This window comes from Paramacrobiotus metropolitanus, unplaced genomic scaffold (genome assembly GCF_019649055.1).
Source record: "Paramacrobiotus metropolitanus isolate TYO unplaced genomic scaffold, Prichtersi_v1.0 Parri_scaffold0000027, whole genome shotgun sequence".
Lineage (NCBI taxonomy): Eukaryota > Metazoa > Tardigrada > Eutardigrada > Parachela > Macrobiotidae > Paramacrobiotus > Paramacrobiotus metropolitanus.
In genome coordinates, this window is record NW_026570247.1 from 397,400 (window position 1) to 411,946 (window position 14,547).

The window sequence follows — 14,547 nt, forward strand, 5'->3', positions numbered from 1 at the left end:
CTGAACACCATACACAACGGGCTAATGATCATCAGGCGCATTAATGAGCCCCACGGATTGGATTACCCTACGCATTTTCACTCAACTCCATAACGCATCGCGCGCTACTGCATCCAGTTCATCTGCGGTCAACACGGTGTGTGTGTGTGTGTTGGCATTCGACTTTTTCTTCTTCCTCACTCCGTGCTCCAACGCACGCAACAAGTAGTCGCGCGTTTTCCAGAAGCAGAGTGTGCGTGCGGAATTTGATTTCCGGGTTCTGCGAGAGGTAATCGGGCTAATCGAGTGGTGTGTTTGCGGATTTGTCAAGGAGCGATGAATGGGAGTTGGAGTGGCTGATGAAGGTAAATACACCGGTTAACACATGTACACTGCTCCTGTGTACACAACCGCGTCTCTAAGACGTGGAATTTATATTGTATGCGGGAGTGTTACCTTTTCGCATCAAACAGCGCGCGCTGTTTACTTTCTGTCAACTGTTTATTAAGCTGGACCACAACGGTCTTTAGATTCTTTACGGCGCGCAGACGTTGATCAAACTATTTAAGCTGATTTCGTCCCATTCAAGCCTTCACTCTATTTAATTTATTGCCAATCAACGCCAGCAATTCACTACATTAAACTGCTTACAGAATAAATAACCTTATAGTTAATAAAAATAAAATAAATTAACAATTTCTTTTAATAAATAATGTACATAATTATTTCTTAAGCTGCAGCAATGCGTGGAGATTTAATTTGGCCACGCATGTTGGCGTGAATAATTGATGGAGAGATAAAACCGGCATCATAAACCGTTTTACCTGGTGAACAACCGGCTAATATGCCTCATTAATGGCTGTTAATACGGACGCGGCAGCTGATGCTGACTGTAAATAAACACCCGATGCCGGGCCACTATTGACTCAACAGCTCAAACGCACGCGCGTCGATTTTATTGCAGCGGCCGCCTGATTAAACCCAACGCCGATTTTAATCCAATTACCCCATTAAAATTGATTTAATTAATCAAAATTTCATAAATCCATTTTTTCCACCGGTTCGGTTAATTTTTTTTCAACGGTTGTTTAATTGGTTACATACTGGTTACATAGTTAATTAAGTCCGCTAAAGATGTCAGTTTAATTAAACAGTGTTTTTCGTGTAATAATCGCGTAGAAGAATTAAACGAGAGCAAAATGGTAATTTGGGCGTTTTTGCGGATGAGCAGTTGTGTATAGCATTGGATTTAAGCTGGCTACTCTGTTCAGCAGCCGTTGGGCCAATTATAATTAGGTAGCCCGGTTAATGAGCCGCTGCATGTCGATTAGTGTTGGCTGCTGTGGGAAACGCTACGACCACGGACAGCCATTATCCGACACCGGCCATTATCCACACCGGGAGCACACAATTGCCGGCTCCGCAGCAGCGCAGCAGACAATATTCCCTCAATACCGTATAATCCCATGGCAACATTCCTTTCCAACTGTGTTTCTTTCTTTTCTCACTACACCCATCGGGCGAAATTAGCAATTTTCCTCCTGCAAACCAGCGCTGACTATTATTCGTGGTAGACGCGCTGGGTTTTTATGGTGTTTTGTCTTTTCTGAAACGGTCAGTCTTTAATCTCCAAACCAGCAAAAAGAGACCTTGCTTTCTGCCCTCAATGAATTATGCCGAGAGACGCTTGATTCCAGCAAACATGAAAATTTTAATCTTGCAAAATAAATTCTTTCAAAATGTGTAATCGGCAAAAAATAATAAAATACTCTGTAAAATAAAATACAATATTTAATATAATAAAATTTTTTTTATTTTTTTATTTGTATATGTACATTTTCATGTTGTTTGTATTTTAATATAGTGTTGTGTCTGTTCTTCTTAAATGGAAAAATTAATACAAATTTATTTCGTAGAGTTTTTATCTGTATTTATGTTTACACTTCAACAGATCATGCTTGTTTTATTAACTGTATTTGCTTACTGTTTGCCTTCTTTCTTTTATGGAAAAATTAGTGCTAATTTATATTTTGGAAGCGGTTAGAAAAATCTTTAAATTTTCATGCATTTCAGTTCGAATTTACGTGATCGTTTACATGTGTGTATATTTGATAAAGGCGTCATGTCGAAAAGACAACAATTGAGGGAAATTAATGTCTTCCTCCGTCTCAGGCGCATCTTCCAAACCGAGATTTATTTACAAAAAGCTTTCCCCGGCAGCATCCTGTTTTGATGAGAATTCCCACGCGCCGACTACTGTACACTTTACACCAGGCGTAGTGTACAGCATTAACGCTCCCCGTGCGTCTCGAAATGATCCGCGATGGCGCATTAAGATTGGCCAGTGTCCATTACAACCAGTTCCATTCTGCTGTGCTGCTACTGCGCCTGATAGATCCGAGACAATTTAATCGAATCCATCAGCACAACTCGTAAAATACACATATATTCCAGTCGTCCCCTGAAAGAAGGCGCGTCATAACAGTCATAAACATTACGTCCCGCGCACAATCAGCAGACAGGAGAGGAGCAGAACAGCAGCAACAAGTCGCTAATAATTACCGCGCGATGCCGGTATCAGCGCAGCGCTCTTGGCACGGTCAAGGTTGAGCGCGTTTAATGCTAATCCGTGTTGGCGGGTTGTGTACGTGACCTTTATCATAACACTGCTGCGTGCCGCGCGTAAATCGTGCGCGTGACCTTTACATAAACATGGGCATTTTTAATGATTTTTTTCCGTAGAAATATCAAGACACGTGCACGTGTCTTTTCCTCGTCACACACGTTTGTAACGTTTATACAATACAGAAAAGAACGTGTACGTGATCTGTACATAAACACCAACCAGAAAATTATATACAGGTAAATTAAAAAATAAAACATATAATATGAAATCATAATTGGAAAAAAATTAGGAAACATTTATATGCAGAAAAGAGCGCCTGTGTGAATCAACAATTTTTTCAAAAATATCTAACATATAGAAAAAAGAAAAAAATATATACATTTTAATTTTTTTTTATAAAATTTATATATACAAGAAAGATCTTTTGCGTGACCTTTATATAAACATCGAGAATTCTGGAAGAAGTTTTAGGCACGTATGTAATGAATTCTAGTGTCTGCGTGACCTTTATATAAATATCAACAACGTTCGGGCGAAAATGCAGGACACGTGCGTATAAATATACCGAAAAGATGGCTTTTCGAAAACCGGTAGAAAGTGTTGGGTGTATTCGGATTGGGGATTAGAGAGAATTGTGTTGATAATGTGTGAGAGTGTGTAATTGACGCGTAAGCGCGCGGAATAATCGCCGGCTCCGCGGCGCATACCATCACGCCATAACCGGGGATAAATTACCACGTTGGCATTGAGGTATTATACGGGAAAAATGATATACACGACAAATGCCCGTCCTGATGTTTGACAGATGCAGGCGCGGAATTATGATGCTGCGCGTTTCTCCTGCGCTTTTGTCGCGCCTAGGCTGAAACAGGTTAGGAAACGGCCGGTCTTCGATGGAGAAGATATATTATTATATAGATAAGTACAATAACAATGGCTGGCGTTTTGCTTGGCTATAAAATAGAGCCATCTTCGGTAGCTGATGGATGGATTGGATAAACTGATCAGATGCAGCGGCGAGAGAGTGAGTGGTCAGTGGAGAGTGAGAGGCACAACAGACGGGAGATGGGACAGATTAGCTAACGAGCTTGCCAGCAGCCCATTTTTCCCCGCAGCTGACCACTTCACTTTACCAAACGCTACACTCTCGTTGTGAATGCACTTTCGACGAGGGATTGTACAACTTGTTGCGTGCTATTCATTCACGAGACAGGCGACGCGCCGAGGGGAATTTTTCTGGGTCATGTTCGCAGCTTGCCCAATTTTTCCCGAATTGTTTCTTGATTTTATTGCCGGTAATAGTGCCCGCTTCGATTTTTGCATTTTATTTCGTTTATCTTTAACTTCAAATTTGCTTTTTAATTATTATCATTTTTTAGAGGATTTAACATTTTCAAAAATGCATGCTTTCCTATGTTTTTAGTATTTCCCGGTTTTATTTAAAGTTTGTTTTCTGGTTTTATTTATTATGGCGTTTTGATAATGTTATATATCATATAGCAAAGATTTTGGCATTTATAATATGTACATCGCTATAATATTTACGTATATAATATCTAAATAATACTTACATTTATAATATTTACAGCTTTTATTAATTTGAAATTTTGTTCTAATTTCTGTTTATTGCATTTATTTATTTTAACAGATTTAGACGTTTTAGCATTTTCCACGTATTACTAGTATAGCATTTACAGACCGACAAAATTTGATTGCGTATTTTTGTTGTATTTATTTTCCCGGCGAGCAATTCTTCCCGGCGCTTGATGGAACTGTATTTTAAATAGAAATGTTTTCGTGGCTGTCAGGAGAAATTATTTTAACCGTGGTCAGTATCATTAGACGGCACCATTTAAGGCGTCTAACGATGACGGTTAAATCATCCTCTATCGATAGGTCATACCGGCAATTAGCCATTTTGGATAATTATGCCGGACAGGAGCCAGTGGAAAACGGGACAAGTGCTCCATTACCGATAAGCCGAAATCACTATCCGTCGCTGTGGGCATCCGCGCAATTAGCCCCAACGCCGATATCATCATCATCATCCGCATCTAACCTCTGCGTATATATAAACACAAATATAATCATCATCCGCGCGTCATGGATCCGCGGACGCATGCCGGCGGAACCGGTTCCCCCTACGGTAAGCACAGATAGCCGAATAGCCGACGGCCGGAAGCGGTGGTGGATAGTTGTGTGTGTGTGAAAAATAACCGTTTCCATTGAGTGGTGGCGGGTGATTAGTGTTAAGTGCGACAAAATGTTTTCGCATCACTATGCCGTGTGGTGGTATAATGCGGAATGTGGCAGGGTATCCCTTCCCCATGTCGCCCAGTGCCTTCGCGCTGCACCAACCGGTGTCGGCGCCGATGGATCCGCGCGGACTGGAGCCGGCGCGCTACGCCTCGCCCTGGGATCAGGCGCGCTTAATGGGCATTTCCGGGTACAAAATAGTAGTAAACAACTTTTATTACTTTTTTGTAAAAAGTGATAAGAAGTGCCAGGTTCAGTAATAACGAAAAGACCGCCTTTTTAATTCTGTTTTTATTTATTATGGATTTCTTTTTTTAAATCGAAGTGATGTATGAGATCATTGTTAAAAAAGGCCTTTAAGGACAGTTAAATATAAACAAAATTTGCCGTTTTTTTCTTACATCAATAGTTATTTTTTTTTAATAATTTCAATGTAAGAGCATCGTTCATTTTAGTTTAATTATCTTTTACTTTAATGCCGATTTGCAAACTATGTTAAGGTTTATTATCTGATTTGATTTTAGTGAACGCTTATTTAAAAATGGTTTCAAATAAGTGAAGTGGCGAAAAAAGAATTATTAATAATTAAAATCTTTATTTTAAAACAGTCAACGTTAAATAGATGTGCAGCTAAAATTAACATAAGAAATGACTATTGCTAAAACAATTCGAATATCCATTTATAACGAGTGAAACTGTTCATGTATAAATAAGAATTCTTCTTTTAGCTGAAAATAATCCGGCTAATTTTTTTTTCAAACAGCGGAAGTCCGTTATTGGGCGACCTAGGTCGTTTGCCGATGTCGGACGCGGCCAGCGCCGCCTACCGCTACAGCATGTGGGAGCAGATGTACCGGCTGCAGTCGCTGCAGCGCGGCCTGCCCATCGACCCCCGCGGTACATTCACCCTGCTTTCTTCCACCACACTGCACTCTAATACACCAACCTTCTTTCTCTTGAACAGTTCCCATCTCCCCGGATTTCTTAGCCCGGCAAGCCGCTATGGCGGCCGCCGCGGCGGCGGCAGCCAGTGCGGCGGCCCCGCCCGATGTCTTCAGCCTGCACCCGGCCAGCGTCACGCCCAGCATCGGGCTGCCCTTCACCGCGGAGGGTAAGGGCTTAGAAGTCATAACAATGTTTCTTAGATTTCTTAGCTTTCTTAGATTCCTTCGAACCGCGGCCAATCAAGCGAGAGATGTACATATATACGTGTTCCTTAGGTTGTGTATAAGCGGCTAATCAAGCGAGAGAGATATATATGTGATTCTTAGATTTCTTAGGTTTCTTAGATTTCTTAGACAGGGCTAATCAAGCGAGTGACCTATTGTTGTACAGGTGGATCCCGTCTGAGCACACCGCGGCCGGAATCGCTCAGTCGTATCGGCCGGAAACGGCCGCTCTCCCTGTCGCCCTACGCCGCCGACTTCGATCTCAACACCGTCATCCGCATGTCGCCGAATTCGTTGCTGTCCGGCGGGAATCGCTCGCGGTGTTCCAGTTCCGCTAGCGGCACCTATGGACACTTGGCTGCTGGTCCGTCAAAATCGTTTAAAAAATGATCAAAAAAATTTTTATGGTTAAAAAAATCAATTATTAAACGCTGAAAATAATTTAGGCGCGTTGAGTCCGTCGCTGTTGGCGCTGGATCACGTGCGCATGCAGCAGTACATGCAGGCCTTCTCCTCGGCCTTCTGCCCGCCGGCGCCCTCCAAGACCGACCTCCCGGAGGCGGCGGAGAAGCCGTCCAAAAAAGAGCCGTACCTCCCGGCCGCCCCCCTCCAGCCGGTGGTCTCCAGCAGTGTCCCGGCCGTCAGTCCGCGGCGGAAGCCAGAAAAGGTCACCCGGGAATCGGCGCAGTCCAGCACCGGCGGCAACGAGGACGACGACGGTAACCGCCCCTCAAAAAATTCCCTTAATGTTAAAGACCAACTACAATATTCTAATAACAAAAATATAAAACAAAATAATAATAAAATGTTTATTACAGTAATTATAAAATAATAATGCATGCTAAATAAATTACTAAAAATATATATAATACTAGAATAATTATAAACAAGCTTGACCTTTTTTAAAAATATTTAGTAAATAATTTTCAGTTTAATTATTTTGAAAATTGTAGATGCGATGATGCGGTCGCCGGCCGCGGGCGGTGAGGAGCTGGAGCCGGTGGAGACGCGGTGTCGCTGGGAAAATTGTCAGTTGGAGTTCCAGTGCAACAGCGCCCTGGTGCAGCACGTCAACCAGGACCATCTGCCGACCAATAAGAAGCAGTTCGTCTGCCGCTGGACGGACTGCGTCCGCGAGGAGAAACCCTTCAAGGCGCACTACATGCTGGTGGTGCATATGCGCCGACATACCGGCGAGAAGCCGCACAAATGCAAGGTACGTACTGGTAGAAACAACTACTCAGATGCCTGTTTTAGTCCGAATCAAGATCTTACTATAGGTAGAGGACTGGGAAGCGACTCTGCAACGGTCGACTACGTCATCACTGTCGCATACAGAATGCACTGCTCTGCTATTGCTTACCATAGGCCCACAGATTTTATTGTCCCTTTTTAAAGATATTCTCAGTTCCTTTCTCCTCTGAAGCTTTCTGATATTTTAACAGATCATATTGAATTTAGAAAACCAAACATGAGAGGCTAGAAATAGAAGAGAAAAGAAATATGCTGAGAAAACTGACAAAAACCGTAAAAAACGCGCATCTGTCGCCATGGCAGCCGCCCTCTCGTGTGTGCGAGAGTGATGACGTCAAACGGTAGGTTACCAGTCCTCCTCACACTATAGTAAGTACTTGTCCGAATATATGCGAAATTTTTTCGATTTCTTGTTGCAGTGTTACCTCTTACATCTGTAGTCTGTACAACTGAAGAAACTGACTTTCTCTGGCCGTTTTACGCATGTCCGCAGTACATCAGTTGTTCAATTTGGGTTATATCTTCCTGGTTTATACGGATTTTATTATATCACTCAATTGTTTCGTTTTTCAGTTTATTCTACGAAATCTCCTGAAAATTTCCATAAATCAGCCTTTTTCTTACGTTACATTGTAATTATTTTCGGACAACCTGTCGTATGGCGAGCGTAGTATTTCTGCTTTCCAGTTTATTTGTGTTTTTGCTTATTATGAAATGTCATAAATGCAGTGATGTTATGTGCGTTGTGGGATAGTTTGCCGGCTGTCCGAAAGCGTACTCGCGGCTGGAGAATCTGAAGACGCACGAACGCAGCCACACCGGCGACCGGCCGTACCGCTGCGAGTTCGAGCACTGCCCCAAGGCCTTCACCAACGCCTCCGACCGCGCCAAACACCAGAACCGTACACATTCCAACCAGGTACAAAATTGTTACACATCCTACACAGCGTTATGTAAACCATTCAGAAAAACACGAAGTGGCGTTTTCTTGTCTGCTTCGCAGTCAGCGAAAACATTCCGTTGCGGACTCGCTGTGCAAATTACGTATTATTCGTGTACTATAAATTAATTTTGTAATTAATGGTATAGTTAGGGACCACACACAAACTACGTACAGAACGAATTTTCGGGAACGTAGTTATAGATAGTCCCTTACAGTATCTTCCTTTGTGTAACTTGATGCTTGTGCTGTGCTAAACCACCCCCCTAAAATGTGCGAATCAGAATCGTGTAACATTTTGGTTACAGACTTTCCATAGACCTGACGAAAACAAGCCGTAAACTAAATAGTGTACAAAGACTAGTCTTTGTAATTATTCTAGTTTAACCGACTGCCAACTGGTGTCAGTCCGCTCCGGAAAATATTGGCACAGAAAGTCGGCAATTAATCAAAATTGTTCGTATAAAAATTTCTCAACCAATACGGTATATATTTCAACCAATAATTCCATAATTAGTTAGACTACTATAATTATCGTACAGTATATATCTCGTATAATTTATCAGATCAGCAGTTAATAGATACAAGTTGTGTAACTATTTTGTAAATACATTTTTATTGACAAACATTTTTTTTTTGGAATTATATTGATTTTGATTGCTATTTTTATTGAATTTTTCCGCCATTTTATTTTTATTTTTCTCTCATTTTTTGGGCGTGCATTGCGCAGTACGGGTTTGACCTTTTCCGGCGATGTGTTGTCAGTCAAGGCAGACGGTGTTTCGTGTTGCAGAAACCGTACTTTTGCAAAGTGGAGGGCTGCACCAAGCGCTACACGGACCCCAGCTCGCTGCGCAAGCACGTCAAGACGGTCCACGGGCCGGAGCACTTCGCCAACAAGAAGCACAAAGGCAACGATGTGCCGCGCGGCCGCCACCACCGCGACCACGACGCCGACGAGCCGCCGGCGCACTTCGCGCCGCGCCACTTCGCCGACGACACGCGCAGCTCCGGGCGGTCGGGCAGCGAGCCCAGCACCCCGCGGGGACATGTCAAACAGGAGGTGGGTGACCTTTGCCGGTGTCCAGTAAAAAATAAGTTTTAATTGTGAAATTCAACAATAAAATAATTAAAAATTTGTCAGTTTTATTGAAGTTTATACCACAAATTAAATTTAAAGTGAAGTAATAAATTTAAATAAAATTAAATTGTGTAATAAAATCGATAGGGCAATGAAATATAAATATAAAACTGCAAAAAAATTAAAATTGGTAAAGAAAATAAAGCAAAGTAAAGAAAACCGCGTGGCATAAAAAATTCCTTAATAAAATTTGAAATAATAGGGTTAAATAAAATTGCTGAATAAAACTGCATTACAGAGTGTGGAGCTGTCGCCGAGCTACTCGCACCCCTCGAGCACCTTCACCAACTGCTCCCTGGACAGTCCCGCCAGTCTGGCGGACTTCCACCACCCGGTGCTGACCCGCGGCCACCCAATGCGCAGCAACGCACCAATCGCCGAGGTGGACAACGAGATGGACGCGGACCCCTTCGCCGACATGGCCAGCGACATCCGCGCCGCCATCTACGGCCCGGAGGTCCTCCCGGCGCCCCGCCTGGCTCCGGCCCGCCGCCTCCCATGCAAAACGGCCCCGGCGGGTCCCCTCAACATCCACGACCTCAACCAGCGCTTCACCGAGATGCACACCTTCCCGGAACCTCCCCGGCCGCAGTACTACACCTCCGGGGAGCCGGAGCCGGGTCCCCCGCTGACCTGCCGCCGCGACAGCGCCGCCAGCATCGGGACCTTCTACTCTAGTCTCCCGGCGTCCGACATGAGCAGCCGGCGGGTCAGCGAGGCCTCGGCGACCAGCCAGCCGTACGACCCGATCTCGGTGGGGTCCTCACGGCGCTCCAGCGAGCCCACCATCGTCCCCAACCGCTCCTTCTACCAGCAGAAGATCCAGATGCGCCAGCAGCGCTGGGCGGTGCAGGCCCCGCCCCCGCGCACCGGGACCCTGGACACCGCGGCCTGGACCCCGCCGGTGCAGTACCACGGCCTCCGGCGGGCCAGCGAACCCACCGGGACCATCGCGCCGGCCCGCATCCAGCCGCTAACCCGCCGCAACCTCCAGCGCCACAACAGTCTGTGCGCCGGGGACCCCGGAGACCATTTCCCGCGGGAAGACGCCCTCCACATCCCCGACGACATGATCCGCCACCTCCACGAGGTCGCCGAGCGCGCCCGCCAGGCGCGGGAGCTCGGACTGGTCGAGGAAGACACCGGGGACGATCTCCCGGAGATCCAGCCCAACTACGCCGGCCACGGGTACCCCCCGCCGCCGCCGTACGGGCGCAGCGCCTCCTTCTCCCACGGGCCGCCGGAGGTGTACCAGCAGCCCCGGCGTCCCTCCCAACCCCCGGAATTCTACGCGCCGGATGTGTACCAGACCGCCAGCCACCAGCGGCAGCGGCGGGGCGCCGTGGTGCCCCTCCCGGACGCCGGAGGGGGTCGACCGCTAACGGAAGGGTCCCCGGACAGTTACCAGGTCACCAGCACCACCGGGATGGACGCCCACTACCCGGGCGGGAACACTTTCTACGCCGGCGACAACATGGTGATGAACGATATGCACTCGCTCATGTCGACGCTGAACTACGAGAACGAACTGTACAAAATGGTCCAATGAATTTTGTTTTTATTTTAATTTCTTTTTTTTTGGCTCAATGCGCATACAAGCTTTAATCTGTTGTTGTTTTTGGCGGGCAGAGAAATAAAATTCAGTTACAAATCAGTGGGCTACGCCAGCGTAGCCGGAAGCATTTTGGGACGCGTATATATCACAACAGAGTGAGTGCAATTTACGGCGTTTATATAAGCGCCGGTTGCCGGTTGATTTCCGGGTTGGGTTGGTTAGTTGCGCTGCGCCAGGTCCATCATCCAGGGGACGAAGGCGTTGACGCGGGTGTACACGCCCGGGTACTGGCCGCATCCGATGCCCCATGACACCAGGCCGACCAAGCGCCAGGCGCCGTCCACTTGGCACACCAACGGACTTCCGCCGTCGCCCTGAAAATTCATTGAAAATATATATAATCACCATTAAATGTCAAATCACCCGTATAAATCTTCGAATCCAATAAATCTTTTATTTTATTAAATAAAACAAAATTAACACTGACTCATTGTTAATTAATTAATTAGTAATTAATTATTTTTTTAATCATTATTTTTTTTAACTATTTTTTTATTTTTAACTAATGTATTTAAATATTTATAATTAATGCTCCTTAAATAAGAAAAAATAAAAAATATTACAACATTATTATGGAGGTCGCTTACGGAGCAGGCGTCTTTGCCGGGCAGTCCGGCGCACAGCATACTGGGATGCAGATTAAAATCCGGCCCCAGTTCCGCTGATTGGCGCAGCATGTTCTCGCACTGCCCGTTGCCGATCACCGGCAGGTCCACTTCCCGTAAAATATGCGAAAATCGTGCTCCTGAATTAGCAGTTGTCATTAATTCCCAAATTACACTGAATTAATCAAAATGGAATTTAATATACGTTTAATTTTTAATTTTTTTATTCCACGTATAATAATTACCGGGACGGTGTTTGCCCCAGCCGGTGACGGTGCAGGGCGCCCCGGCGAGATCCCCCGGGGGCGGCAGGCAGACCGGCTTGATGTAGCCGTTGAAGGCGGCCATCCCGTCCAGCACCAGCATGGCGATGTCGTTGCGCAGCGTCCCCGAGTGGTAGCCGGCGTGGATGATGACGCTGCGCACCGGGATGTCCTGGAACGGCGGCTCCTGCGTCTCGGACACGTCGAACTCTCCCAGCCGCACAATCAACGGCTCAAACTTCATCCTGTATAAAAACCCAAACAAAATAAAAAATAAATTCGTAAATAAATAAAAATGAAAAAGAAATAAAAAAATTACAAATCCGGTTTAGATTTATAAAATTTTAACATATAAAGTTTTTACATACTATGTAAACATATATGCAAACATATATATATATAAACATTTACGTATATATTTTTTACATTTATATATTTTACATATACATATTTTTGCATATATATATATTTTTTACATACATATTTTTACATATATATTTACATTACATATACAAGTTTCTTGACATAAATAACAAAATACAAATGAAAATGCAGAGTATGAAAATACAACCGGAAGTTAGCGCTGTATTAGTCAGTGTCAATGTCGGCTTTATATAATATCGCGCGCATGGTTAATTCCGCGTTGATAATTGCCGGGTTAAGTAATAAGCGGCATATATATCGTTCATATATTATATTATATAATTGGCAGCGTGAATGAATTACACAATCATGAGTACGCACTTGGCCACGCAGTGGGCTGCCGTAACCACCAGGTTCACGTCGATGAGGGCGCCGCCGCACACATACGTCAGGTCGCGGCGGAGAATGGCGGCCATCCACGGATACTCCCCGAACTCCGCCACGTTCTCCGGCATCTCCGCATCCAACACCCGCGCCAACGGATTCCCGCCTTTGCGGCCGCACTGCCCCATCGGCAGGATCTGGCCACCTCCGGGGCCGCCGATCGGCACGGGGCGGGGTCCGGCGGGGAGGGGAGGCGGTCCACCGTTGGTGATAACGGGGCGTGGACCGGAGCCGACGAAACCCGGACCGCCGTTGCCGATAAACCCGGGACCGCCGCCGCCGATGGCCGGACCACCTCCGGTGACGATAGGACCACCTCCACCGATCCCGGGGCCTCCTCCGACGAAGCCCGGACCCCCGCCGACCACCGGCCCGGGTCCCGGACGTTGATCAGCACAACACGGGACCGTCCCAATGGCACAGAAGTTCTGCTGGAACCTCCGGGTGCTCCGCGCCAGCCCGGAGATGTCTCGGCAATCGTTGGGCGCCACGCACTCGCAGTTGTCGGGGAGAGGGTTGGGAGCCAGGTTCGGGGCGAAAGCGGCTTGCGGCGGGAGACCTATACGACCAAACCATAGCTCATGATCCGCGTGACCTTTAGGAGGGTTCCCAGCTAGGGCTTAGGAACCCGTGACCTTTAAGGGAGGCGCAGACATACCGTTGGTCTGGGTGATCTTGGTGTTGCTGCTCTGGATGGTGAGGAAGTTGTTCTCCAGGGAGGTGCTGCTGCCGCCGAACAGCTCGTCCAACAGGCCGCGGTTGCGGGGCGAGCTGAGGCGGTTGCGGCCCACCATGACGCGGGCTTTGGAGCGCGAATTGGGCTTGTTGGAGGCGCTGCTGCTGCTCCACACAAAGGAGCCATCGTCGTCTGTGATTTTTATAGAGCTTTATTATTTTACTGTGGTAACCAGAAAATATTAATGAAGTTGCATAATTACTGAAAACTTTTCGAATTTTCCTCTAGTTTTTATATATGTAGTTGCATTACAATATACATATTTTGGGAACATTACTCAGATTATTTTCAGCTTGATTTTTTTAATATTTTATACTTTTAATTTTTTTAAAAATAACAATGCAAATAAAAAATTTCTAAAAGTAATCATTATTATTCATATTTTTATTAGCTTATCGTTATCATTCAGAATTCCTGTAATTATTTCTTACTTTTAAGTGTTATTTTTGCTTAGAAGTAAAAATATTTTCTTACCGTCAGCCAAAACCCGGCACACGCTGATAAACAGTACAGTCAAACACAAGTAAAGGAACATATTCCGTGCAAAAACCGGATAATTTACCGGCAACATTTCAGTATACAATTGTCTCGCTGCGCGCGCTCCACCGATAAACTGAAAGACTTGCGGTTGGTGAAACGAACCGCCAGTCGCAGATCAAAGGGATTTATTACCGAGTGTACATTAGGAACGAAATTCAGGATCAATTCAGGATCAATTCGGTGTATATAATAAATGTACATACAGATATACACCGGGTTGGATAAGAGCCATATAAAAGCCAGCAACTGCCGACTGGATGTTGGCGGTGGAGTTTATATGGCGGCCGACCGCCAGTGATCGGCCTAATCACGGCCAATCGCCGGCCAAGTATACCCATTTGCCATTAAGAATTTCTCTTGGCGCGTGCCAGAATTGGTTCTGAATCAGTTTTCAGTTTTCTTCGGTGTTGGTGTCATTTACGCACCCGGCACCGCGGTGTACCGGTAGATCCGTTCATGCGGGAAATCCTTTACATAAGATCCTTTACACACCGTGTATATGCGTACTATACATTCGACACGGAAGCTATGATATTGTACATAATAATCCTGACCATTCTTATTCATTATTGACTGAGAAAATGTAAACGTCCATCTGTTATTATCGATTTAAAAC

The 14,547-nt window shown here is 45.4% G+C and overlaps 2 protein-coding genes across 4 annotated transcripts; one reads left to right on the forward strand and one right to left on the reverse strand.

The window, feature by feature from the left end:
- On the forward strand, positions 1–11,011 carry LOC129587897 (transcriptional activator GLI3-like). Of its 3 annotated transcripts, XM_055481843.1 has the most exons (12): positions 3,247–3,355; positions 3,417–3,476; positions 4,502–4,751; positions 4,919–5,051; positions 5,625–5,758; positions 5,826–5,972; positions 6,197–6,394; positions 6,477–6,749; positions 6,984–7,246; positions 8,039–8,203; positions 9,018–9,287; positions 9,604–11,011. In XM_055481843.1, exons 3-12 carry the CDS (start codon positions 4,709–4,711, stop codon positions 10,912–10,914), a joined length of 2,937 nt encoding a protein of 978 aa, XP_055337818.1. In that variant the 5' UTR covers positions 3,247–3,355; positions 3,417–3,476; positions 4,502–4,708; the 3' UTR covers positions 10,915–11,011. The 3 variants fall into 3 exon arrangements, with proteins under 3 accessions (XP_055337816.1, XP_055337817.1, XP_055337818.1); XM_055481841.1 differs by lacking the exons at positions 3,247–3,355; positions 3,417–3,476 and adding an exon at positions 1–344; XM_055481842.1 differs by having other exon boundaries at positions 3,222–3,476.
- Positions 10,950–14,153, reverse strand: LOC129587898 (serine protease 44-like). The gene is made up of 6 exons (XM_055481844.1): positions 13,866–14,153; positions 13,314–13,523; positions 12,593–13,214; positions 11,831–12,093; positions 11,568–11,725; positions 10,950–11,294 (listed from the first exon to the last, which is right to left on the reverse strand). Exons 1-6 carry the CDS (start codon positions 13,960–13,962, stop codon positions 11,139–11,141), a joined length of 1,506 nt encoding a protein of 501 aa, XP_055337819.1. The 5' UTR covers positions 13,963–14,153; the 3' UTR covers positions 10,950–11,138.
- Between the last annotated feature and the right edge of the window lie 394 nt (positions 14,154–14,547).

Bases quoted from the DNA above. Each gene is read 5' to 3' on its own strand.
- LOC129587898 (XM_055481844.1), bottom strand. From the start codon at position 13,962: ATGTTGCCGGTAAATTATCCGGTTTTTGCACGGAATATGTTCCTTTAC. The intron at 13,215-13,313 runs GTATGTCTGCGC...TTGGTCGTATAG, and splicing joins CAAGATCACCCAGACCAACG to GTCTCCCGCCGCAAGCCGCT. The intron at 11,726-11,830 runs GTAATTATTATA...CTGCTAATTCAG, and splicing joins CTGGGGCAAACACCGTCCCG to GAGCACGATTTTCGCATATT.
- LOC129587897 (XM_055481841.1), top strand. From the start codon at position 4,709: ATGGATCCGCGGACGCATGCCGGCGGAACCGGTTCCCCCTACG. The intron at 7,247-8,038 runs GTACGTACTGGT...GTTGTGGGATAG, and splicing joins AGAAGCCGCACAAATGCAAG to TTTGCCGGCTGTCCGAAAGC. The intron at 8,204-9,017 runs GTACAAAATTGT...TTCGTGTTGCAG, and splicing joins ACCGTACACATTCCAACCAG to AAACCGTACTTTTGCAAAGT.